This window comes from Paramormyrops kingsleyae, chromosome 8 (assembly GCF_048594095.1).
Source record: "Paramormyrops kingsleyae isolate MSU_618 chromosome 8, PKINGS_0.4, whole genome shotgun sequence".
Taxonomy (NCBI): Eukaryota; Metazoa; Chordata; class Actinopteri; order Osteoglossiformes; family Mormyridae; genus Paramormyrops; species Paramormyrops kingsleyae.
The window spans coordinates 7,893,450-7,917,448 of NC_132804.1; the positions used below are offsets into that span (position 1 = coordinate 7,893,450).

The 23,999-nt window shown below is 46.6% G+C and overlaps 1 protein-coding gene across 6 annotated transcripts in view; it reads left to right on the forward strand.

Moving 5' to 3' along the window:
- Positions 1 to 23,999, forward strand: part of LOC111858616 (ankyrin repeat and SAM domain-containing protein 1A-like) — a 40,512-nt gene that overhangs the window by 5,377 nt on the left and 11,136 nt on the right. For 3 of the 6 annotated variants that reach the window (XM_023840545.2, XM_023840541.2, XM_023840546.2), the window contains 11 exons: positions 7,025 to 7,094; positions 7,406 to 7,424; positions 7,664 to 7,683; positions 13,764 to 13,879; positions 19,816 to 19,914; positions 20,544 to 20,690; positions 20,951 to 21,058; positions 21,505 to 21,672; positions 22,031 to 22,180; positions 22,556 to 22,627; positions 23,096 to 23,182. In XM_023840545.2, the coding sequence (XP_023696313.1) occupies positions 7,025 to 7,094; positions 7,406 to 7,424; positions 7,664 to 7,683; positions 13,764 to 13,879; positions 19,816 to 19,914; positions 20,544 to 20,690; positions 20,951 to 21,058; positions 21,505 to 21,672; positions 22,031 to 22,180; positions 22,556 to 22,627; positions 23,096 to 23,182 (1,056 nt within the window). Of the gene's footprint in view, positions 1 to 7,024; positions 7,095 to 7,405; positions 7,425 to 7,663; positions 7,684 to 12,325; positions 13,345 to 13,763; positions 13,880 to 19,815; positions 19,915 to 20,543; positions 20,691 to 20,950; positions 21,059 to 21,504; positions 21,673 to 22,030; positions 22,181 to 22,555; positions 22,628 to 23,095; positions 23,183 to 23,999 lie in introns of those variants that run through there. The other 3 variants (XM_023840544.2, XM_023840548.2, XM_072715110.1) reach the window with 2 other exon arrangements.

The window sequence follows — 23,999 nt, forward strand, 5'->3', positions numbered from 1 at the left end:
TGTGTTTACAGAATGCTGACATCATACCAGAGAATGTACTGTGTGTACAGAATGCCAAACAGGCTAACAGGTAGTGGACTGTGTTTAAAGAGTGATGAATGTGTTCCGATGCCGGATTGTGTTTAGAGAATGCTGAACATGGTCAAAGACAGACCTTTTACAGAGCACCAAACTTATTCAGAGACAGCCTGCAATGTTGAATGCATTCACAGAAAATGGACTGTGTTTACAGAAGTGTGAAGGCATAACAAAGAATGGATTGTGTTTGCAGAATGCTGAATGCATTCACAGAGGATGGACAGGGTTTATAGAATGCTGAATGCATTCACAGAGGATGGACTGTGTTTTCAGAATGCTGAATGCATTCCCAGAGATTGGGTTGTGTGTATAGAAGGGTGAGGGCATTACAGAGAGTGGACTGGGTTTACAGAATACTCAAAGCATTCACAGAGAATGGACTGTGTTGACAGAATGCTGAAGGCATAATAGAGAATGAACTATGTTCTCTGAGAACGCTGAAAGCATTCACAGAGAATGGACTGTGTTTACAGAATGCTGAAGGCATAACAGTGAATGAACTGTGCTTACAGAATGTTAAATGCATTCACTGAGAATGGACTGTGTTTACAGAATGCTGAAGGCATAACAGTGAATGAACTGTGCTTACAGAATGTTAAATGCATTCACTGAGAATGGACTGTGTTTACAGAATGCTGAAGGCAAAATTGAGAATAGCCTCAAATCATTTCAGCTATGTTCCAATATACTGCGGCCACCAGACGCACTGCCCTGTATTCCTTGGCACCTGCTGGTTATTGGCCTTCAGGAAGGTAGCTGCATATATCAGTCTGTTTAACCCTAGTCTTGTAAGGCCACAGTGTTTGAAAGCCAAACAAAGCCAAACAGAGCCAAGCACAGGGTGTGCCAGCCCTCAACTAGGCAGATTTTATGAAACACATCATCGTTTCCCTCTAAATGTGGAAATAAAATCACAGCCACTTTAGATAATTTCTGTAAGTGCCTGTATACTTAGGACAGATTGTCTTCAACTTATTTAGCAAGATACAGCTTTTATTTTATTTTTTTGCAAAAAGTTGTCTAAAGAGAACATGTGCCCTGCAGTGCAGGGTGTGCAGAGTTCGGTGCAGTGTTGCCTTTCCCTGCCAGCACACACAGCCTCAGCAGGTTAACTACTAGCAGTGCTGATTGGTTTTGCTAACTGCAGGTCTTGGGAGACGCTGGGAGTACAGTTGCTTTGGAACACCAGGGCCTTTTAAATTAGTTTATTTTCCTTCGTGCATCGTCCTTGGAGATACCATCCGTTAAAAAATAGAACAAATGTATTTATAATTGTATAACTGTGTAATTTCTTTCGTAGATCTTTCTCAGCAATCCCATATCAGGCTTGGCGATGCGTAACATAATCATCATTCTGTTCCGCTCCATTTTTGGGTAGGATGCCAGGAATCATTCACTGTTCTGTTTTTGTTGCAGATGTATGCATCTGTACAGTGAAGAAGCACATAATTTAACACACTGTTATATTGGCGGATGGTTTGGGCTGTCTGGACCAGGGGCCAGTTCTGGGGACGCGCAGACTCCTTCACCTGTGCCTTGTCATCTCTGCTGATGGAGGGAGTGTCACAGGGCATTTTTGTTGTCCCCTAGGCCTCCATTCTCAGATGTCTGAGGTCTGTTCATCCACCCATCCATCCCTCACAGTGTCTCCTGTCATGGCTTCCATCTGTGCTGGGACGGATTACGGACCGGGCCAGCGGGGCCGCTGCCCAGGGGCCCTTGGGGTGCAGGGGGCCCATGGGGCCCCTAGCCCAAAACAATTTGCAACACTTATCAACAATGTATTTTCATTTGTCTATTTTAGAGGGCCTACATTCTTTGATCCTCTGCCTACAAGGGCCCCTGACCCTTTAGGGCCTCTGATGGAAACATGGAGGGAGGGCGTTTGGCTGCCAAGGGCCCTTGAATTGTGGTGGTTGTGGTGGTGGTGCTGGTGGGGGGGCCCTCGCGAACGTTTTGCCCAGGGGCCCACACAACCCATAATCCGTCCCTACATCTGTGCCATGCTGTAGGAGGACACTCTGTACTCGTCGTAGGCCACTAGCCTATCTCCAAGGTCACAAGTGCATGCCTAGGCCCCTCTGTGTTTGTGGGAGGTTCTTAGACAGGGAAGTCACATCTGATTGGCTGTTAGAGCTTGCTGCATTCTCTCTCACACAGACACACACAAACACATAGACCTGTACTCATAACTTTGTGGGGACTGTCCATTAATATCTATGGGCAAAACCCTAATCCCAAAATGACAACCTTAACCCCTACCCAGCCTTAACCGTAACCATAAGTACTGTAAGCAAACAAAAAAATGGTCCCCATAATGTCGAAATTACAGGTCCCCACAATGTAATGTGTATCTGACTCCCACATACAGTACATGCACACACACTCACAAGCACAATGGACTGCATTGTACTGCAGAACAAAGCTGCCTCATGACTTGCAAATATAGCCCCCCCCAACACCCCCCCCCCCAAACAACCCAAGTAATGGACCTGCTTGCACCAGCTCGCAAACGACGATAAATGACCTGCGGAAGGTGTGTATGTGTGTGTGTGTGGGGGGGGTGTGTTGAGGGGGGTGGCACATAAAGTGGAAGGCAGAAGAATGGGGGAAGAGAGCTCTCGGCTCCCAAACAGACTGGAGCACGGGTCCACTGTGACAACTGACCACACAGCAAGATGTCGTTATCTTAGCTAAAACGTCATTTTTACTGCTGAATTGTGGAAAAACCCAAGACTTCAGCCTCCTCGGGCTGGTGTGTGAATCACTGTGCCTGGTACGCTACCTTTAGCAGGGATAGTAAAGCGTCACATGAACTGTGACTTCACTGCACCAGTCTGGGTCCCAGTGATCCTGCTGCCTACACGAAGGTCGCTGTCAGAGCCCTGGCTGCATTCTCTCCACTGATGTGCTGACTGCATCTGTGCAGCACTTCCTGTTCTTGTTGTCCCTCCAAGAAATGGACCAATTTCCTCAGCAAAACCTTATTATGTTCTGACACAGCCTCGTCTAGGGCCTTATATGGCAAATGGATCTTTGTTTCAGTAGGATGGGTTCCTCTCTGTCAAATCCCAGCAGATGAAACACTTGTGTTGTTTGAGTCACTATTTTAGTACTCTGCCAAGTCTGAGTGGCTCAGTAGCTGTCACCTCACCCCTCCAGGGTTGCAGGTTCGAATGGCACCTCTCCTCTGTGTGAGGTTTGCATGTTCTCCCTGTGTCGAGACAGTGTCCTCCAGTAGACTAAAGACATGCAGTCAAGCTGACTTTGAATTGCCCAGTTTGTATTTGTGTGCCCTGAGAGGGGCGGCCCTCTTGTCTGAGGTGGAACCCATCCTTGTGTCCTATACTGTCTGGATAGGCTGTCTGGAAAAGTGCACCCGACCATGATGAGTGGTTGGAAGATCGATAGGTGATTAAGAATCCACCTGTGTTCAAGTCACACACAAACATGTTGGTGACATGGTGTGCTTTATCTAGAGAATTAACATTATGGAGGTTATCTCCCCCCCCCCCAATCTCTTTGAAACTTGCCGCAGTTTGACTCCTATTTAAACATTCTTGTATTTCAAAGATCTCATTATGAAGAACCTTGAAAAACTAGCGCGGGTCAAAGCTATTATGTTCTTAGAAAATATGTAGATCCTGGTCACCATACATTGACATTCCAGTACCGTCCCTGGAGGTTTTAATTTACATTATTCTCTTTTATGCACCAGCATTCGCCTTATTGAAATTCCACATTCAGACGAGCCTCAGAACTCTACACACTTCTCATAGGACGCCGTGGCCCAGGTGGTCCCCTGTAGATACAGAGTGATGCTGAAAATGGTAATTTAGCGCTGTGCCGTCTGCTTGGAGGCTGGTGTGTTTGCTGATGCATGAGGACAAGCAGTCAATCTCATTCAGTGATGTAAAGAAATCAGGCCTTTGGCTGTCAGTGTAATCGGGTTAATATAGTCAGCGGGATGCATGAGGTCACTGCTGGGGGTTATGCAGTACTCCAGGAGAGCTTTGACGTGCATTTCGTCTCTGTAGCGTCTCACTGCAGAGTGTTTGATCCATGCAGCATCTCTGTTTTCTGCAGTGTGTTTAGTCACTGCAGTGTCTTCGATCCATGTGGCGTCTCTTATTTTTGCAGTGTGTTTAGTCAGTGCAGTGTGTTTGATCCATACCGCATCTCTGATTTACTGTAGTGTGTTCAGTCACTAAAGTGTGTTTGATTCATGCAGTGTTCCTGATTTCTGCAGTTTGATTAGTGACTGCATAATGAAGGTTGATTGTGACTGTGACTGACTGTGGTTGATTCATTCAATGAAGCTGACTGTGGTTGAATTACATGATGAAGCAGACTGTTATGCTGTAGCAGAATGAAGTGGATTGTTGTTGATTCATATAATGAAGCTGACTGTGGTTGAGTTACATAATGAAGGTGACTCGTGTTGTAGCAGAATGAAGCTGACCGTGGCTAATATACATAATGAAGCTGACTATTATGTGGCAGCAGAATGAAGCTGAACTAAATTTAACAGTGAAGCACATCAGAATTAAGAGGATTTGGATCACAAAATGACCTTGGTTTTGCTTAGGTTACAGATTGAAGCTGATTATTGTCATTGTCAAATGAAGCTGGTTAATATAAGGCAGCAGAGTCCAGGTTTTAATGCAGTATGACCTCAGAAGGAAGTGGATTATCCCTGGGCATCCAAGCGAAACGCCCTGCATCTGGCAGCCAGCCAGCATCATTTGATCAGCCGGGCGGCTGCATTGCTGACTCTGCTGATTAGTATTCTGCCCCCCCCCCCTTGTCCACCTCGCTGGCAGCGCTGCAAACTGGATGCATCCCAGGTACCTGGCCAGAGAGTTCTCTCCGACCCCGTCCGAGAAAATCCAATGAGACTCTAAATGGCCGATGAGATCCTGGAGAGTGACATCACATGCAGATGGATGGGAGGGGTTAATCTCTTCTTTAGCTAAGTTCAAGGCTATTGAGCTACAGAATTTGATGCACTTTGGGGTGGGTTAGTGAGAAGAAGGACTCGCCCCTCCATCAAGCATAAAATAAAGGAGCACCCCCAGCCCCCCCATGCCTGCCCTGTCCCCAGGCAAGCTGTGTTTCATCCTTGTCCCAAACTCAACTACAGGATTTATGTATTCCAGATCTTCACTGGCCTCTTCTGCCTCTGTCATTTTGGAAAACAGAAACCCCTCTGATTATGACACCAATATTCACAGACCTTGGATGAGTCGTTGCTCCGACAGCGCTTTCGGGTTTTTAATCAGAGTCCGTCTGGCAGGATCACTCCCTGCCTTGTCCTCTTCTGTTCACTGTTTCCCTGTTTGCCCAGCAGCTGCTGCTGGCCATCTCCTTCTTCCCTGAGTTCCTTTAGGCTTTGTACCTTTCACAGGTGTGTTTTGCCAGGTGTCTCCGGCTGCTCCATGGCTGAATGGGCTGTGCATGTGGCTGTGAATCTCCACTATCATGGGTTGACATTTGGTTTTGTTTCCCTCATGTTAATTATCTTCTCGTGTTCATGTATTTCAGTACTGATCTCTGCTTTGGTATCTTTGTTCTTGGTTAGTCCTGCTTGTGTCTAGTTTTATAGTCATGTCCAATTTCCACTGTCTTCCAAGTACCTCCTAGTGGTTGAGTCCTTAGTGCTTGTTTATGACCCTCGCCTGTTTTTTGTAGCTCCTAATCCATAGTGTTTGAGTTAAGTGTTAATGATCCACACCTGCACCTTGTTGATCACCTTCTTCTTGGCGGAAATATGCCTGCCCTTGCCTTATTCCTCTGTTGCTTATTGCATCTAAGCATCTAAGTGTTACCCGCCTCTACTTGCCTGTGTTTCCGTTAGACGTTACCCCCGCTGAAGACCCCATTCTAAGTCCATGTGTTTTCCTCTGCATTTCCTTGTGTTGAGTTTAAATCTTTGTGAGTTTGAGTATTATTTACCAGCCTTCGTTTAGATGCCTCTTGGTCCTGTTTGTTTCAAGTTGCTTTGAGTTCAGTTTAAAAATAAAGTTCGCTGTGTTTGTAGGCCGTTTTGTGGATCACAGCCCAGCGTGCCCCATCTTGACATTGTGGCGCCAAGCGGCGTTCCGTATTGGCACGCTCCAAACGAAAGTGCTGTCGGTTCATTCGCCGTGTAATAAATCAGATGCCAGGCCCCAGGGTTACGATGCGCCTAATAGCCAAGATGTTATGATGATTTTCTGCATGAATCAAAACAAACAGATTAATGTATGTCCCCGTGTATTGGAATAGGGGATATTTCAACTTCACATCGACATTAAGGGTCAATCCTGCCTGAATCATCCTGAATTAGCATTGGCAAGTAGCTGCAGATCGCCCACAAGTCGGCAGTGTTATTTTATTAAGTTTTCCCGGAACGGGCTTCTTGTTTCCGCCTTCGTGTGTCAGGTGAGTCACCCCAGAGCTTCCGTGAGGATGTGCTGATGTTTGCTTCATAGTGCTATTGTGCTCTACAATCATTGGCAGTCAGCTTCCGGTAGTCAGAATTCCGGGAGCAATTGGTATGTAAACAACATGCAGAAGCCCTCTAATCCTTCTCTGTGTGCATTTGCTGAAATATTTTCAGCAGTATTATGTGAGAAACAGTTTCAGTCAAGTTTTCTTTTTAATTTTTGATTAAAATAGAGCATAAATGGGACTTGTTGTAGGTTCTCACTACTGTGGTGTTTAGCAAAGCAACTTTACTCTCAGCGGTAAACATTATGCTGTAGCGAAGTAAGAATTTGAATGTACAGAAATGGTCAACATTCTACCTGTCGGTAACCTTGACAACCTGTATCCACCAAAACTCACAGTTGACAGAGAATTTGTGCCAGGTCCAGCACTTAAGAGCAGAGAGAGGCTGAAGTCTACAGACCTTGAGGAATTTCATGTTTATCATCTTCCATGACCTTCTGCTTTACCTCCTTAGATTGACAAGATCATGGACCTGATTGGTGCTGGAATCGAATTCTCCAGGGAGGTGTCACCCACCACTGCCGGTATGTTGGTTTGGTGTTTCTCTCTCTCTCTCTCACACACACACACACACACACACACACACAGACAGACAGACAGAGAGAGAAAGAGAGAGAGAGAGAGATATACACACACATGCTTGTATTCATATCTTTGTGGGGACAGCCCATTCATTTCTATGGGAACAACCCTAATCCCAACAATGACACCCTTAACCCCTATGTAACCCCTACCCAACACTAACCTTAACCATAAGTAACTAAACAAAATACAAAACTTTGTCACTTTTAGTTTTTGATTGCAGTCTCAGATTTTTATAAAATTTCCCTTGTAGGGACTGAAAAGGTGGTCCCCACAATGTAAAAATAACAGGTTTTTGTCACATCGTGGAGACATTTGGTCCCCACAATGTAATATATACATGACCAGATGCACACTCCCCCCCCCACACACACACACACAACACAATCATTCATCAGGGAGGGCTTCCCTCCATTACCTTTATATATATATATATTATATATATATATATATATATATATATATATATATATATATATATATATATATATATACTTTTCTCTCTTGCGCACACAGAGGGAACACTGCAGGGTGAGTCATATTCCATCATATTCCACCACAAACACTCCCAGAAATATCTACACCTCTGGACGATAACAGATGTCCCAGTAACTCCTGGAATGTCACAATATGAAAGATCAGGTGATTTATGATAATCATGCAAAAAATGACCAAATCCCCGCTATGGTAGGTAAATCAATTTAGCTAATTCGTGTATTTTAGGTCTCAGTGGTACCTTCTTATTCCCCACATTGGGCATATTTTTGTACTGTAGTAATTCCAGTCAGTTTTCACCTTCATTTAAATCAACCCATTACTTTTCTTTGACTGTCTGACTCTAGCTGACACACTTGATATTAAAATATTTTTTATGTGCTGGATATGAGAAAGTGTAGATTTGCATTTATCTGTAATGTGTATTTTATTTTGTTTTAGAATAGGCAAAGGGAACATTCTATCCATTTAGCTGACTAGGAATGGGTAGATTAACAAAAGAGTATACATCAGCATGCCAAAACATTACGACCACCCACAGGTGAAGTGAATAATGTTGACTATCTCATAAAAACAGTGCGTGTTCAGACCTGGGCTGTAATAGATGGTAAGCTAGCATTTGGTACTCATAGTCGACTTGTTGAATGCATTTTGAAGAAATGGGCAGGGATAAAAATCTGAGTGATTTTGACAAGAACTAATTTGTTATAAAGAAAAGACTGTGTCAGTCTTAACTCAAACAGTCTCTGAAACAACAAGACTTGTTGGGTGTTAACGGTCAGCCATGGAGAGTACCCAGCAACAGCGGTTTGAGGAGGAAAAAACCACGAACCACCAACAGGGTGTTGGGCACCGAGACTGATCGAAGTGAGATGTGACTGAAGGGTATCCCGTCTGGTACAAACCAACAGAAGGGTACAAATGGAAGATAATTTTGATGATCATCATGGGAATAATGTGACAAGACAACACGCAGTGTGTGAAACCCTGCGGCATATGGGGTTACTTAACTGTGGATTGGACTTGTTGGTCTAACATGATACACATGATACAACAAAACAAGATTCACCCATGTGACTTTCTTCCAGTCCCGTCCCGTCACTTGTATTACCATCGTAGGAGCTTTCGATAGTGGACAGGGGTTAACATCGGCACTCTGACTGGTCTGCGGCCACATAGCTCTATATTCAGCAGGTGATCAGATTAGCCCTTCTGTTGGTTTCTGCCAGAGGGCATAGCCGTCGTTCACATCCCACATTGATGTGGCTTTGTGGTTTTGCCCTCCCCTGATCACTACCAGTGGGTGCTCACCACGGTTGACCACAATCACCCCACAAGCCTTGCCGTTATTAGAGATGTTCTGACCCAGTTCTCTAGCCATAATGATTTGGGCCCCAGTCACTCAGATTTTTACCCCTTCCCATTTTTGCAGCATTCAACATGTCGACTGAGGGTACATAATGTTAGATTACTGTCTAATATATTCCAGACCTTGATATACACCAACATTGTTCGCGTCACATGGGTGTGGTCACAATGCTTTGGTTCATTGGTGCAATTTCCTGTAGTCTTGTTTTCATTGGGTTACCTTCCTGTCATCAGGTTCATCGTGAATGCAGTTCTGAAAACTACCAATTTTTTGTAGTGTGCAGCGTACAAGGAACAGTCATTATTTTTACTTTACCTGACAGTCTATCAAGTTTAAATTATTGATCTTGCTGAAATTGTGCTGAATCATTCAGTTTGACGTCACGTATTTATGTCTTGTTTATGCTCAGGCTTTGATGTACTGCTGGGAAATATTCACGCTCCTTCCTCAGTTTTTCGGCCCTCAGCTCTTGAATTTTTCAGCTGGTACTTGATCGTAGGAATTAAATTAAATCAATAAGCCAGTAATCCATTGCACTAATTGGGCATATTTTTAGGTCTTTGATTGCTTATGTAGAAGACCACACTCCACTGAGGGGTAACCCCCACTGTTACTGTACATCTGCCTGCTCTCTGTCTGCAACTTTGCTGGCCTCTCGCTACTGCCCCCTACTGCCGGTGTGGTCCAAGACCCTAGTGATAATGAGGCTGTGGAGGCTCTTGACTTTCTGCATTCTGCAGGTGTAGCTTTGAACATGCAGGCATCCTTTTCCGGTTCTTCAGTTCGCTGCTTGCTCGGGGTTGAATGTCTTGAATGAACCTCCTTTTGGACATAGTAGTGATTGATTTTCCTTTTTGCATTACATATAAAGTATAGTATAGCAGTAAATGTTAGTAGCACAGTCAGCTGATAGAATTTATGTTTACCTTAAGAGGTATGAAAAATTTTCATTTGGAATGGCCAAGCAATAATGATGAGAAAGCGTGTTGTTCTTATTTAGTCTGTGAACCAGAGGTGAAGATCATGCAGCGATTGTGAGATTCTTCCCTGTAAAGATACCCCTGTGAGATGCCCTTGACCATGCATGCTGCACTGGATCCCTCTGCCTCAGCATCTCAGTCTGTAAACCGCTTTTGCATTCCCCAGTATCACAATCTCATGGTCTTAGCGTCATCAAAGTCTTAACGTTTCAGTCTCAGTCTTACAGTCTCACAGTCTCAGTCTTGCAGTTTTGTATGGTTGCAGTGTCAGTCACATGATCTCACCTTCTCCGTTTCTCAGTGTCACAGTTACAGTCTGACAGAATACGAGTCTCATAGCCACAGAGTCTGAAAATCTCACAGTCTATCTTACAGAACCTCACAGTATCAGTCTACAGCTGAGCACTGCTTCCAACATCATATAGTTCTTTTATAAGAAATCTCCTTTTGATTCATGGTGCCGCTGTATTACAAGCCTGGGCAATTTAAAAAGCTCTCAGGGTATGACCTCTCAGGGCACTCTTTGGTTTGCAAATGTCAGACACAGAACAGGTGCCCGGAAGCTTCCACTGGATGACTCACTTTTGCGTGAAGCGTTGCATCCACTCACATGTGAAGTGATACGCCTTACTCAGAGCCAGGACCTGAGCTTGTGGCCCATAAAACCAGTTTGACTGGTTGTGCTTGGTTGGCAAGCCCTGCACCTCCCACCGGCGGCCCCGATTCAGACCTGGCTCCGCCCCTGCTCCCCCCGTAGTCGCCGGCAGCAGCGAGGCACCTTGACCCAGTTAAACAGCTGGTGAAGTGACCCAGCTCCCCTCCCGGGGTGCTGAGTCCCGCCCCGCTGTAATTGGGTGCCACTTTTCCGTGTGATGTGGGTGTCCCAGGCGTACCTCCAGGCCTGATGAGAATAGGCATGCCCCTGTCGCACACGCCCCCTTCTGTCCTCCCAGCGCTATTACCCAACCTTTCTTTTACCTCTTTCCTTCTCCCTTATTCTTCCCCCCTGTTCTTCGGGCTGTTTTTAATGTATAATAATAGATACGTACATATGCAATATACAGAGCATGTAATATATTTATGTTTTGCTTCATTTCCATGCCTTGCAGCTGTGTCTGCTTCCACGCTGTCTAGAGCGGCTGCCTGTAGCAGCAGCTGGATGAATCGCTTTGCTTTTTTTAATGCTTGCAGTCTGCATTTATTCCCCCAGAATCTCCCACTTAGGTAAATAAAGTATATATGTATGAAGCATCTGTCCTTCTATCATCCCTCCTTCTCTGTCTCTCTAGCTCCTGCAGTTCTCTCTCCTCCTTCTGCCGACCCCCCCACTTAAAAAGTTAATGCACAGTCCCGCCGCCCTGTGACAGAACCTGCTGTGTTGACCAGCACCCCTCCTGAGTCCACCTCGCACAGGAAGGGGGCCAGTATTGTCTCCCGAGAGCTGTGGGAGTGGCTGAGCCCCCCCCCCCCCCGTGGTACTCATGTCGAGCTCATAGCACATGCAGGCTGTGCCCTGACAGTGCCCTGGATTCATGCTGCGATGAGCAGAATGCGAATTAGACGCCGACGTGAAGGTCTGCCTACTTAGGGTGGCCGATCACAGGCCCAACAGCAGTCGTGGAGAAGAATGTGCCCCTGAATTACATGGGGTAGACCTTATAAAATACAAGGTAGTGCTTTACATTAATTGTGCCTTCATAATGCCTTTATAATGCATTCATAGAACATTCAGTGCACCGTAATAATGCCTTTATAACGTATTCATAAAACATTCAGTGCCCCATCAAAATGCCTTGATGTCAGTGCACCTTTATAATAATGCATTCATATAACATTCATAAGCAGCATGTAAGTATATCGTAACATCAAGTATACCCCCCCCCCACCCCCCCAAACAGGCCTCCTTTCCCCTTCTGCTGGTTAATTTGGCATCATCCCATTCAGGGACTCAGTCAGGCTCACAAGCGAGAGTATCTCTCCCTGATCAATGCAGAGGGTAGTGGGGAGGGACACGGGGGGAGGAGGGGGAGGGACACGGGTCTTTTGCTGGAGAGAGCGAGAGCTTGCTCTTTTAGACAATGAACAGCAGCCCTGCAGTGAGTGAGTAAGCGAGGGAGAGAGAAAAAGAGAGAGAGGGAGGGAAGGGGGAGCTGAGTTTGCCGGCAGCGGGACTGACCGTTCGGGACGACGCAAGGACAGCTGCTTCCGTGATAGATAAGCTACTGCGCTCCAGGACAGCAGACAGGAGCGGGAGAGTAGCAGAGACCGGGCTGCATCCGGAGACCCGCGCAGGAGGCCTCCCGGGGGAGACCGGAGGACACGGCGTCTCATCCCCGTGGGACGGTGGTGTCGGGGAGGGGGGGGGGACAGCAGACTCCAGAGATGACATGTCGGCGGGCCGCGTGCAGCGAGTGCATGTAGAAGCGACCCGGCGTTCCTGCATGCATGGAGAATCTGCTCACCTTGCAGCCAGGAGGAAAGCGCAGGACCGGCGGGGGTCAGCCGGCATTTCGTTTCCCCGACATCGGCGAGGACCTGCTCTTGCGCGAGGCTCTCCTCATTGGCTCGCACCCTACCCCGTCTGAAACTCAATCCGGACGTTCCCCCGACTCTCCCCGCTACAGAGTCGACTGCGATCCCGGTAAGGGAGTTGTGGAATAACCCGAAACGGCAAGAGGACATGCGGCGCAACGCGTGACGGGGGGGGGGGAAAATCAAATTACCGTCCGCTTCAGCCTCCGAGCACCAAGGAAAGGGTTCTGGCACAGAGCGAACCCCGTTAAAAAGGCTGCTGTAAAGAGGGCAGTTACTCCAGAGCTCTGGGGAGCCGTTATAATTATCATATTAACTATGCAGGTAGTGAGGCTGCTCTAATTATAACCACTATCAATGCCTTACGCTCCTTGGCTTCCAACATACATCCTGCTTCCTGTGACACCTCGCTCACCTTGCTCTCCGTGTGGCATTAGTGGCTTGATGGTGAGGGCTTGAGAGGGCCGTGATAAGGGGCCACCGGGCCGGGATAAGGGGCCACCAGGCCGTGGCTGTCGGCGTTGCCATCTCCGGCAGATGTGGGTGCCCTCTTTTCAGCACGTGTGACCCCGTGACCCCTGGTGGATTCCCTGCTACAATTGGTTGAGGGGGGAGCTGGGCCAGACACCCTCTCCATCGTCACCTCCTCCAGAAGGCTCTGGGAGGAGAAGATAACCAGGTTTTTGCATTTATGCTGACAAGGACAGCTCTTAAGTTCTCTGCGTGGGCAACCTGAGACCTTCTTCCAATCATTGGACTACTCAGTGAGTTGGAGCCTGAACTGCTTCCTTGAACCAAAGTCCTGAATGGACACAGGTACTGAGACTCACCACAGCAGGCTGCGTGAATGATGTTGCATTTTGTTGGTCTAATGGAGGTCGGGGTGGACTGGTAGCCCAGCTCAAGCCTCTTTCTTCACCTTCCTCACCTCTGTAACGTGACTTAGCCGCCTTCAGCCAGTGCGCCTTCTGTCTTTGATTGCCCCTGGATTAATTCCAGTGGGTGGATTTCTGCCGTTTGAGTAGCTGTAGGAGAAGCAGGTGCCCTCATCTGAGCCCCGGGGGGGTATCTCTCCCTCGGCCCCTTCCTCGGAACACTGTCGCCCCTCTCCTGCTGCCAGTGCCCCTGGCCCTGCTGGTCCAGGATGATGTGGCAGTGCCACGTCTCACCCTCGGGATGCCGCTGCTACCGCCTCCACGGCTTCTCCCTGCTGAAGCGCCTCCCTCTTTCGGCAGGGGGCACCGGTGTGCGCGGCCTGGACCGGCCCGTCGGGGACTGGCTGGAGCACGTGGGCCTGCCCCAGTACGAGAGCAAATTCCTGCTCAATGGCTTCGACGACCTGCGTTTCATGGTGAGTCCCAATAGCTACCATCTGTAATCCCCCTAACCATTCTCTTTTTCGCCATCCCTCACTCATTACTCTCTTCCCACAAGAGGCCGAGACTCAAATTCTAGTACTTCTAGTAAGAATTCTAGTAATTCTAGTAATTTCCCTACTAACATCCTGCCTGGCATACTCATTTATCATACCTTCCAACTTGTCTCCTGAAAAAGTTGTGTCCTTGGGAATTAACTATAAGGGAATTAACCTACCCTGCATAGAACCTAACCAGCCTAGAATCATCCCAGACCCATCATTTTCTACCCAGTACCCTGTGAGTCGGTGCCGTTCACATAATTAACATCAGACACTTTTAACCAGCAGCTAGTGCATCAAATTGATTTACTGGGACTGAGGAGCAGCTGCCAAATTCTTTAAAGATCTCATTACTGAAAATCTGTCCAAAGCAGAGAACAGCTACAGTTTCCACTGGATCTCTCCGCTAAGATGTAGTGGCCCGTGTTTGTGTGTTTATTTCTAGGTGTAGCCTAAGTGTTACTTTGTCATAACACATCATGTTTTTGTTTATTGCACTTTTGTTTTTAACTGAATGCGACTGGTTAGCCAGCTAGCAGTTTTCACTTAACTCTGGAAAGTCTGGCATCACAGACCACATGTGTGGGTGCAGCTGATACAGTTTGTGTAGATCAGTGTTTCTGAAACCAGTCCTCGGGGGACCACCAGATGATCCAAGTTTTTGCTCCCCCAGTTCCGTTCTGTCGGGAGTTGGGAAGGAGCAAAAACATGGAGCATCTGGGGGCCCCCAAGGACTGGTTTCAGAAACTTTGGTGTTGATTGGTTTCCCAGTTTAAAACATAAAAAAACTAATGGTCAGCGTGTGGCTGTTAGCGCAGGTCACCGCGCGCAAAGTTTACCGAGAGGATTATGCAGGGTACCTGTTAATGCTGAACCTGTGTGGTCAGAGCGCTAATCCTATGGTGGCTTTGTGTGGGTTTCAAAGTCTACTGGCAGGGCTGGGCTGGCCATCTGGCATACTGGACATTTTCCCGACGGGCCAAGGGGTATGTGGGCCAGCAATTGTGGGGAACCCCCCGATTTTTAATTCCAGTCCAGCGCTGACTACCATCTTTCAAGCAGTGGTGGATAGTTCAGGTCCACAAAGTAAAAATCCAGATCAATATTTTGTTTCAACCAACCAGTTGACTATAAAGAATCACAGTCATTCACCACTCAACTGGTTTTACTGAGGGAACAGTTTTTCTGAGGGAATCCTTAGGCTAATCCCACCGATTTCACTTTCCCCCTGTGGCATTGAGGTTTTATGTCTAAAATGAGTTGGAAAATCCATCTGCTATGCACATCTTCAAGACTGAGGCCACAGCTTCCTATTAAAGGTCACCACACTCACTGAGTGAGGGGGATTTCCAGAGGCTGCTAAGCAAGACTGCAGAATAGTTCCTGCCTGAGGGGACTCAAGACGCACATTGAAAATATTCTGATTTTCAGACCATGAAGGTTCTTTAACAAAAAAAATCAGTTTCAGTCCAGCACAATCATCATCACCCAATCCTGTCCTGCCCCTTCAGACTCTCAAGCTGATATCTTTCACCCAAAGAATGAGCCTGGTGTTAATTAGACAGATAATCCTCAATATACAAAGAAGGCAATTACAGCTCAAATGGGGGAATAAACTCAGGGAAGGTGTTTAGTTGGACAATCAATATTTTCAAAGGTAAGAAGATTTTAAAGATTTAAATTTAGAAGAAAAAATAAAAACCTCCCTTTCTGCTACAATCGCTCTGGCATATTATTTTGGCTTTTGCTACAAGCTGTGTTTTATTTCCCTCCCCGCACAGCACTTTTCTGGTATGGGATGAGAGGTCCGTGATGTTGCCGTTGGAACGGGAGCCTCGCAGCAGGGGGTTCTCAGTAAATCTCACTCTGGTTTCCTTCAGGTCTATGGGATGATGTAGCCCTAAAAATCCAGGGGATGCAGGAACACTCAATCCTAACAGTGAAGCCTTCTTCTCTTTCCTGGTCTATTATCTAACCTTTCGCTGGATTCACCACACAAGCTTTTATCTCGGTTTCATTGTCTGTTAAGTAATTGTTGATACAGCAACTGAGCATCTGGTCATATTGCCTTAGTACGTATACTTGAAGTGTGCCAAAGTTTAATTTGAGGGTTGCATTATGGTATTTTTGAACGGTGATCCTATTACAATTGAACATCAGTTGATTTTATTTGAAATGTATAGATCCACCTACATACAGCTGTAAGCTGTGCCTGGGAAATGTTTATTAGTATACGGTTATGTTGGCGAGAAAATATCGACAGCAATAGCAATGCTGGACTGGAAGGTTCTCCCTATTTCATCACGATGATGTCAGGCTGAATGTGGATGTTGGGCAGAAGTGACAGATGTGGAGATGGAAGTTACTTGGGGGTGCCTCCAGGTCACAGGTGCTCTGTGACAGTGTCAGCGAAGGGGAGGGGCTAAGAATGATTTGGGGGTGGGGCTAAGTGTTCATGGGCGGGGTCAAATGGTGGGCTGATTTAGCAAATTTAAGACGGTAAAGACCACGCACTGATGACAGCACGTCGCCGCACCCCCCACACAACAAACCACCTTAGGGACGAGAACCTGAGTACCTCCGTGCGGCAGGTGATACCTCAGAACCACACTAGTCCAGATGGAACAGTGTGTGTGTTTTTTTTGTGGCTGGAGTGCCTATTTCTGCCACCAACCCGCAAATTGAACCTGTAAGTTGGAGGGCCTGCTTGCAGGGCTGCATGTAGATTAACGTCATGCCCAGGACAAAGCAATTGCAGTTCAAGGGGCCCAAGGACCTAACAGAGTAGGTCACTCCTGGCATTCAGAGGATTCAAACCAGTGACTTTCTGATTGCTGGCACAGATCCCTAGCCTCAGAGCCACCACTCTGCCAAATTTAAGGCTTATGATCATATCCAAATCTGGTACGAGGCTGTTCAGCATTCCTCAAGAATGAAGACTCCCACACTGACTCATACAGTGACTCTTAACTCTGTCCCATATTTCTGGCACCCAACTGGTTACTCAGCTTTTAGTATTAATTTGGGGGAGGTGGTGGTGCAGTGGTTAGCACTGCTGAAGCACACCTCTAGAAGCCAGGCCACAGTCCCACACATGCAGGGTATGCATGTTCTCCCTGCAGCAGTGGACTTTCCTTCAGGATCTTCAGTTCTCCCCTACAGTCCAAAAGCATGCTAAGGTGATTTGTGAATGTTGTGTGTGTGCCAGCAGTGGGTTGGAGCCCCATCCTGGGTTATTCCCTGCCTTGCACCCATAGGCTCCAGACCCCCATGGTGCTGCATAGGACAAGCAGCTACACAATATGTATAAATGGAATTAGGATTTGCATAAAGTAAAGGGGGGAAAAAACAATATATATATATATACTGTATATATATGTATTCACTCACGTCAGCTATCCGGCGCATATTTCATGTGCTTAATGGTTAGGGAAGCAGACTTGTAATTGAAAGATTGCAGGTTCGAATCCCCGACCAGCAAGACGTCTCTGAGGTACCTCCCCTGCTCCCCGGGTGCTGAATTAGCTGCCCCCTGCTATGTCACGATGTCACATATGGGTTAAATACAGAGGGCACATTTCATTGTGGTGTGTCGACACTGGTCACTAAATTCTTCATTATACTGCTCTTCTTGTGATATACTTCCTTGTTTAAAAGTCCAGCAACATGGTGACAGATTTTCATTGACCCTCTAGCAGCATCATTCAAGAATCCAGGTCAGCTGATTAATTATTTGTTCTCTCACATAATTTATTAAGAGAACTGAGTCAAAAAGAGATTAAGTAGCCCAAAAGTCCAGCATATATTAAAGTCCCACAAATGGAGTGGGGGTGCCAAATGGTAACCCATGGCAACCCTTGCAAACGTAATGTAGAACAAACCAGGATGTGGCCTGGATATGGGTGATTCCAGCATATCCACTATCATCAACAGATATGGAGACGGTTATTTTTAGGTCTTAGGGTGGGAAAACTCCAGTAAAAGAGGGTGCTGATGAATGACTCACACCTGGCCTGTCCCTCCCACCAGCCTGATTTTGGGGGACTCTCATGCTGTGCTGCAGGTTTCTGCATGGCTCAGACAGTCCTGCAATCAGGAACCCCCCCCCCCACCCCTCCACCATCTTGTTGACACTTAGGAAGCCCCAGCAGCGTCGATGAATGACACTGATGCCTTTTGTGACTGTTTGTGCGATTTTTCAGTTCACCGACATGCGTGGAACAGGGACTTTATTCAGTTTACAGATTTTATAGAACCAAGGCAACCAAGACAAATGGCAGCCATTCTGGCCTTAGTGCAAGGGTGACAGGAAAAGAAAATGGGAGGGGCTTGAGAAGGGTGCAAATCGGGTGCAGGATTGGGGGGCACGGTATGGGGGTATGGCTGGGGGTCAAGGAAGAACGAGAATTTCAATTTACATCATTAGTAATTGGGTATAGGTGTTTGAAAGGGCTAACTCTGATGTCCACATTCCCTCCCCCACTATCTTACAGACACTTTTGAGATAATATTACCATCTTAAGAGGGTAAGGAGGTCATTCTATCAGTGCAGAACAAAATTACTTCTCAGAGAATTGTGATATCAAAGTGTGACCGTGGTAATAATTCCTACAATTTTCTCCTCCGCCAGCCAAGGCAATCACCGAAGTAGCCCACCAGGGGGCCTCACGTGATGAGATTGTGAACAGACTGCGTCCTTTCTTGTGCTCAAAGTCAAGGGAGATTAATTGAGTGGAAAAATGCTGCATCGCCCATTGCTAAGGCTTCGATGGGACAATTTCATTACTCCATATGCCATGCTGCGCCCCTTTGTATTCCAGGGCAGGGAAGATTGCAGCTTGAGGTGTGCATCTTTCAAAAGATAGACTGTGGGTTCCTTGTGCCTCCATTTATGAGGATACAGCCCCAGAACTTGCATTGGTTTGTTTTGGTCACCGTGGCGACACGGGACGGAATTGGGTACCACATGTCCCAGCAGGAAGTTAATTCTGGGAAATGAAGATACCAGCCATTTTACATGCACCGCCTCTACTAAACACAAGTGTTCAGGGGCTGAACATGTGGGGTACTAAACACAAGTGTTCAGGGGCTGAACATGTGGGGTGGTCTGTTTTCATGAGAGAAAACAAAAGACTGTTTTATAACAATAATAATGGGCAACAGGCAAATCAAGGGGCCAGTCACCTGACTTTGCCCCACCCCTGACAGTCACCTGACTTTGCCCCGCCCCTGACAGTCACCTGACTTTGCCCCGCCCCTGACAGTCACCTGACTTTGGTGTCACAGCCGTTCATCCGCAGGCACCAGGCGAGCTGGAGTTACTCACGTGTCTTGCCAGGGACGCTGTGGCAGATGCCTGCGGCTCATGGCTACCAGTGTTGTGGTTCCCACGGGTCAACGCGGAATGCATCTCCTTCGCCACTCTGCCATTTTTCACCCTACGCCGGTCTGCTGGTCAAATCGATTTGCTGCCCGTCGGTTCTGCCTGGAAGCAGCTGGGGGGTGTTGGTGTGAATGGAATTGGAGATGATTCCAGCACCTTTCAATTCTCTCTCTCTCTCTCTCTCTATAACACTCATGTTTGCTTGATGTTTTCTTCTTCTTCTTATTATTATTATTATATCAATCATATCAGAATGGTCGATGTTTATTTTGATTACAACTAGATTACAATCTGACGGTCTTACATGTTAATGCTGGAAGATGTCCTTAAGTAGCTCATTTTGTGTATTTTGCCGAAGGGCCCAGTTGCATGACATGTCTGGCATGAAGCCCCCTTGCAGTGCACGGTACGCCACTCTGTATGTTACTCCGTACCGCACATATCTGCGCGTGAGCATGACGCACACAGCTATTTTTTGCGACTGCAGGGCAGCAATGTCATGGAGGACCAGGACCTTAGGGAGATAGGCATCATAGACCCAAGCCACAGGAGGAAGCTCTTGAACTCAGCACGGTCATTGCCAAAGGTATACAACGTCCCCCCCCTGCTCAGGCCAGAACCTCTCTCTCCATAGCCCCCTCTTTTAGCTGTTATAAGAACGGCAAACAAAGCTTTCTTTAACAACTCCGTGTTCTGCTATCAGAAGTGGAAAATTGAAGTCTAGAAAATAAAAATCCAAACCAAGATTTTGTTTCAGTCAGCCAGTTGAGTGCTCTGTGAGTGTGGATTCTTTATACTCAACTAGTTAGTCGAAGCAAAATCTTGGTCTGAATTTTTACTTTCTGGACCTGAAATTTCCACCTCTGTCTGCTAGACATGACAGCCAGAGAGTTCTGCTCCAAATTGGCTGGTGTGTGTAGTGCTGTGTATAATTAGGCCTTTGCCCTGATTGCCTAAAATGATCTACTTATGGGTGCTGTTTACAGAGGCTGGACCTTTGCACGATTTCTTTGCTATGCACATTGATGCAGCTTCACATTTTAATGAACCATTTTGCTCAAGGGACCTGTTAGCACTGAACATCTGTATGTACACATTCGAGTGTCATTTTCTCAAGAGGGACACTTAGCAACTCAGCACTTAAGTATTTACAAGCTATATTTGTGTGCATGTGAGCGTGTATGCACGTGTTGGACTCAGCATCGCCCCCTACAGGTGAAGGCCTTGGGTTGTGATGGCAGCACTTCGCTCATTTCCTGGCTGGATACGCTTGGCTTGCAAGCATACCTGCCCAACTTCCTGTCTGCCGGCTACCACACCCTGGACTGTGTCAAGAACCTGTGGGAGCTGGAGATGATCAATGTAAGTGCAGCATGCCAGTGGGCTTAAGGGAAGTGCTCGCCCTGAAAGATAAAGGCGAACGGCCAGGGATCAGATTACTGTGCCTGAAAGGTCAATCCATATACTGACTTGTAAATACAAACGAGCTGAATAATTAATGCATAATGATCTGAAGAAATAATACATCACCGGTTGGTATCCATGGGACCCATGAATGTTTACCTGCTTGTTGACATGTTTGTACATTCATGCCTCCCCACGTGTCCCTGTTGTACCACCAGGTGCTGAAGATCAATCTGCTTGGCCACAGGAAACGCATCATTGCTTCGCTGGCAGAACTGCCCTATGAGGAGACTCCCGCCAAGCCTTCCCGTCTCTCTCAGATTAGGGTCAGTGGCTCTGGACTTAATATCCGACGCAGTACCTACACCGGGTTCACCGACACAGCGGAAGCGGCCGCTCTCAGGGTCCGAGGAGCACTGGCCGTGACCTTGGCTCTCAGAGCCCGTCTGGAGGACAGTGCTGACATCTCGGGACGGGACTCAGTGTCTCATCTTGTCATTTCCTTTTATTAATGGTATTTTTTTTTGCCTATGTGCAAAATAATGAGAGATAATGGTACAGATCAAAAATGGATGGTTGTATATATATTCTGAAGATTACATTTATTTATTTTGCAGATGCATTTGCCCAAAGTGACTTACAAATGAAGCAAATTATTGCATATATTCTGAAAGTTGTTTAAAATAACTAAGATAAAGATTGTGGGTTTACCATGCTGATGACTCCTGAAGTGACTCACACCTGTCTGTCTCATCTTCCTCCCGCGTCCCAGTGTCAGGAGCTCATCTCCCAACCCTCCTCCCCCCTCAGCTACATGGACTCCTACGCCAGCCGATCCATGGACCACCTGCTTCCCGGGGGCGACTCGGCCAGGAGGAGGAGGAGCGACCGGGAGCAGACCCCCTCCCAGCGTTCCCAGAGCGAGAGACCCCGGTCCCATGTGAGTCTCTGACCTGTGCATGGAGCAGTCACAGAATGGGGGGGGGGAATCATTATATTCACAACAACGGCAGGATCTTTTTTACTGGAAGAGTAATTGAAAGATGGATGGATGGACAGATGGATGTATGGATGGGTGGCTGGGTGGATGGATAATAATTTAAAAATGACAATTGTGCATGACCTGGTAGCTCAGTGGGTTGGAATTTGACCTCCAGGGTTGTATTCCTTAACCATTATGCCACCTACTGGCAGTTTTGCTTTATGCCTAAAGCATACAGATTTTAACAGCATGTCATAGACGTCCATCAAGCCGGTGTCCTTTAAACCCTTGGCCACTTCCGCTACGTCTCTCCCAGGACAGGCAGCTTGACAGGCAGCTCGAGCGACAGAGAGAAGGCCGTCTGACCCTGCGCCCCCCCAGCCAGTCGACGCCTTTTGCCCCTGCCCCTGGGTGGCACCACCAGCCCGAGAAGCTCATCTTTGAGGCCTGCGGTTACGAAGCCAGCGTAGGGATCCTCCGTCAGTCACTTCACTCAGAAACAGCAAATCGAGGCACCTTCTCATTGCCTGTTCACATTACTTCTGCGGTAGTTGTCATGGTTTGCCCCGTGTCAAGGCTAACTTGACGCTCTTCGTGGAAATTATTTATGTTTTCACATTTTTGTCACACAGTAATACAAATTTTAGCTTTTACTATGATGCATTACATTGGAAATGGAATCATTAAAAGGGTCCTTTTCATGATGATTTTATATTGCGTGGCTGTAAGATTTTTAAAAAAACCAAAACACTTCTTCGCGGGAATGTTCTTTTAGAATGAAGATCTCAAAGAACATCTCGACCACTATCTGCTGATCTCTGTTGGTTTTTTTTCTGTCTAGTACTTGGGGTCGATGGTCATTAAGGAGCTGAGAGGCATTGAATCCACCCAGGAAGCCTGTGCCAAAATGAGGGTAGGTCTTATCTTCATGCTCCACAGCCTTTGCAGCAATACAGCTCCTTCCTAATAAATGCCTGCTATATGACCGAAGATCAAGCTGTCGAAAAGTGAGGACCGGAAACAACATTTAGCAATAATGAAATGATGGCTTTGCACTTAAAGAACAATTATAATGAAATTGTGTCCTTTCATTTTCTGTTGGTCATATTTATGATGCTGTGAATCTACACCAAGCAATTATCTTGCTTTAGTAAGTAATAAAATGAATAAGATCTGTGTTTTTGTGTTGCATTTCCTAGCATATGGGTGACTGGCAAAAGCTGGCCGTATCACACCTTGCCTGCTGGGTGTTTCGCCATGATTCATAACATTTTTTTAAGCTTTTAATAGCACCAAATTATTCATTAGAACCTGAATTCCTCTGCCACGTCTCTGCTTCTCTGACTCCTCTGACCATTTTCTGCTCCTTGTCTCTCCTCAGAAGACTGCTGAACAGAAGAGGAAGGTCCCCACCATTGTCCTCTCCATCACCTACAAGGGGGTCACGTTCATTGATGCAGCCACTAAGGTGGGAGACATGCCCCCGGGTTTTTCCGTATGGGGGGTAATTCAGCTGAAGGGTGGGAGATGTTGGTCTTGCATGATGTGATTCAGGCCTGCTCTGTTGCTCCTCCGTTGGCTAAAATGCCAATAGTGCAGCTGTGTGCTTTTTCTGAGTAAGTGCTCATTTGCACAGCTGTGTGCTTTTTCTGAGTAAGTGCTCATATGCACAGCTGTGCGCTTTTTCTGAGTAAGTGCTCATATGCGCAGCTATGTGGTTTCATTGTTGGTGTTTCCAAGCCAGCTTTGTGGTTTATCTGCTAATAAGCAAGTATGAGCAGCTGTTTGGATGCCCCTTGATTAGGGAGGCCAGATATTCTTTTATATGTCTGACATCAACAGAGAAGGATCAGAGGAAAAATCATTAACGCAAATAAATGCAAAAACATGCATATGTTGCTTTTCCGAGAAACACTGCATAAACATTTACTATGGACAAACTCACTGCATTTGATAGTGCATAAACATTCACTATGGACAAGCTCAATGCATTTAATAGTGCATAATAATATACTACGGACAAACACAGTGCAGTTAATAGTGCATAAACATGCACTATCATGGTATTGGTTTGAGAGAATAGAACACTTGCCGCAGCCCCTGACTGAAAAGGCATTTTCTCTTGTGCGTGGTTAATTTGACAGGTCCATGGCACGGATTACTGTCCTCATCTCTGTATTTTCCTCATCCTCATATTTTTTCTTGGCAGATGGGAATGCCTTCAGGCCATACCCACACCGCTTGGGAGTATAAATGACCAATTGTGGCTGACGGCCTTTATTGGC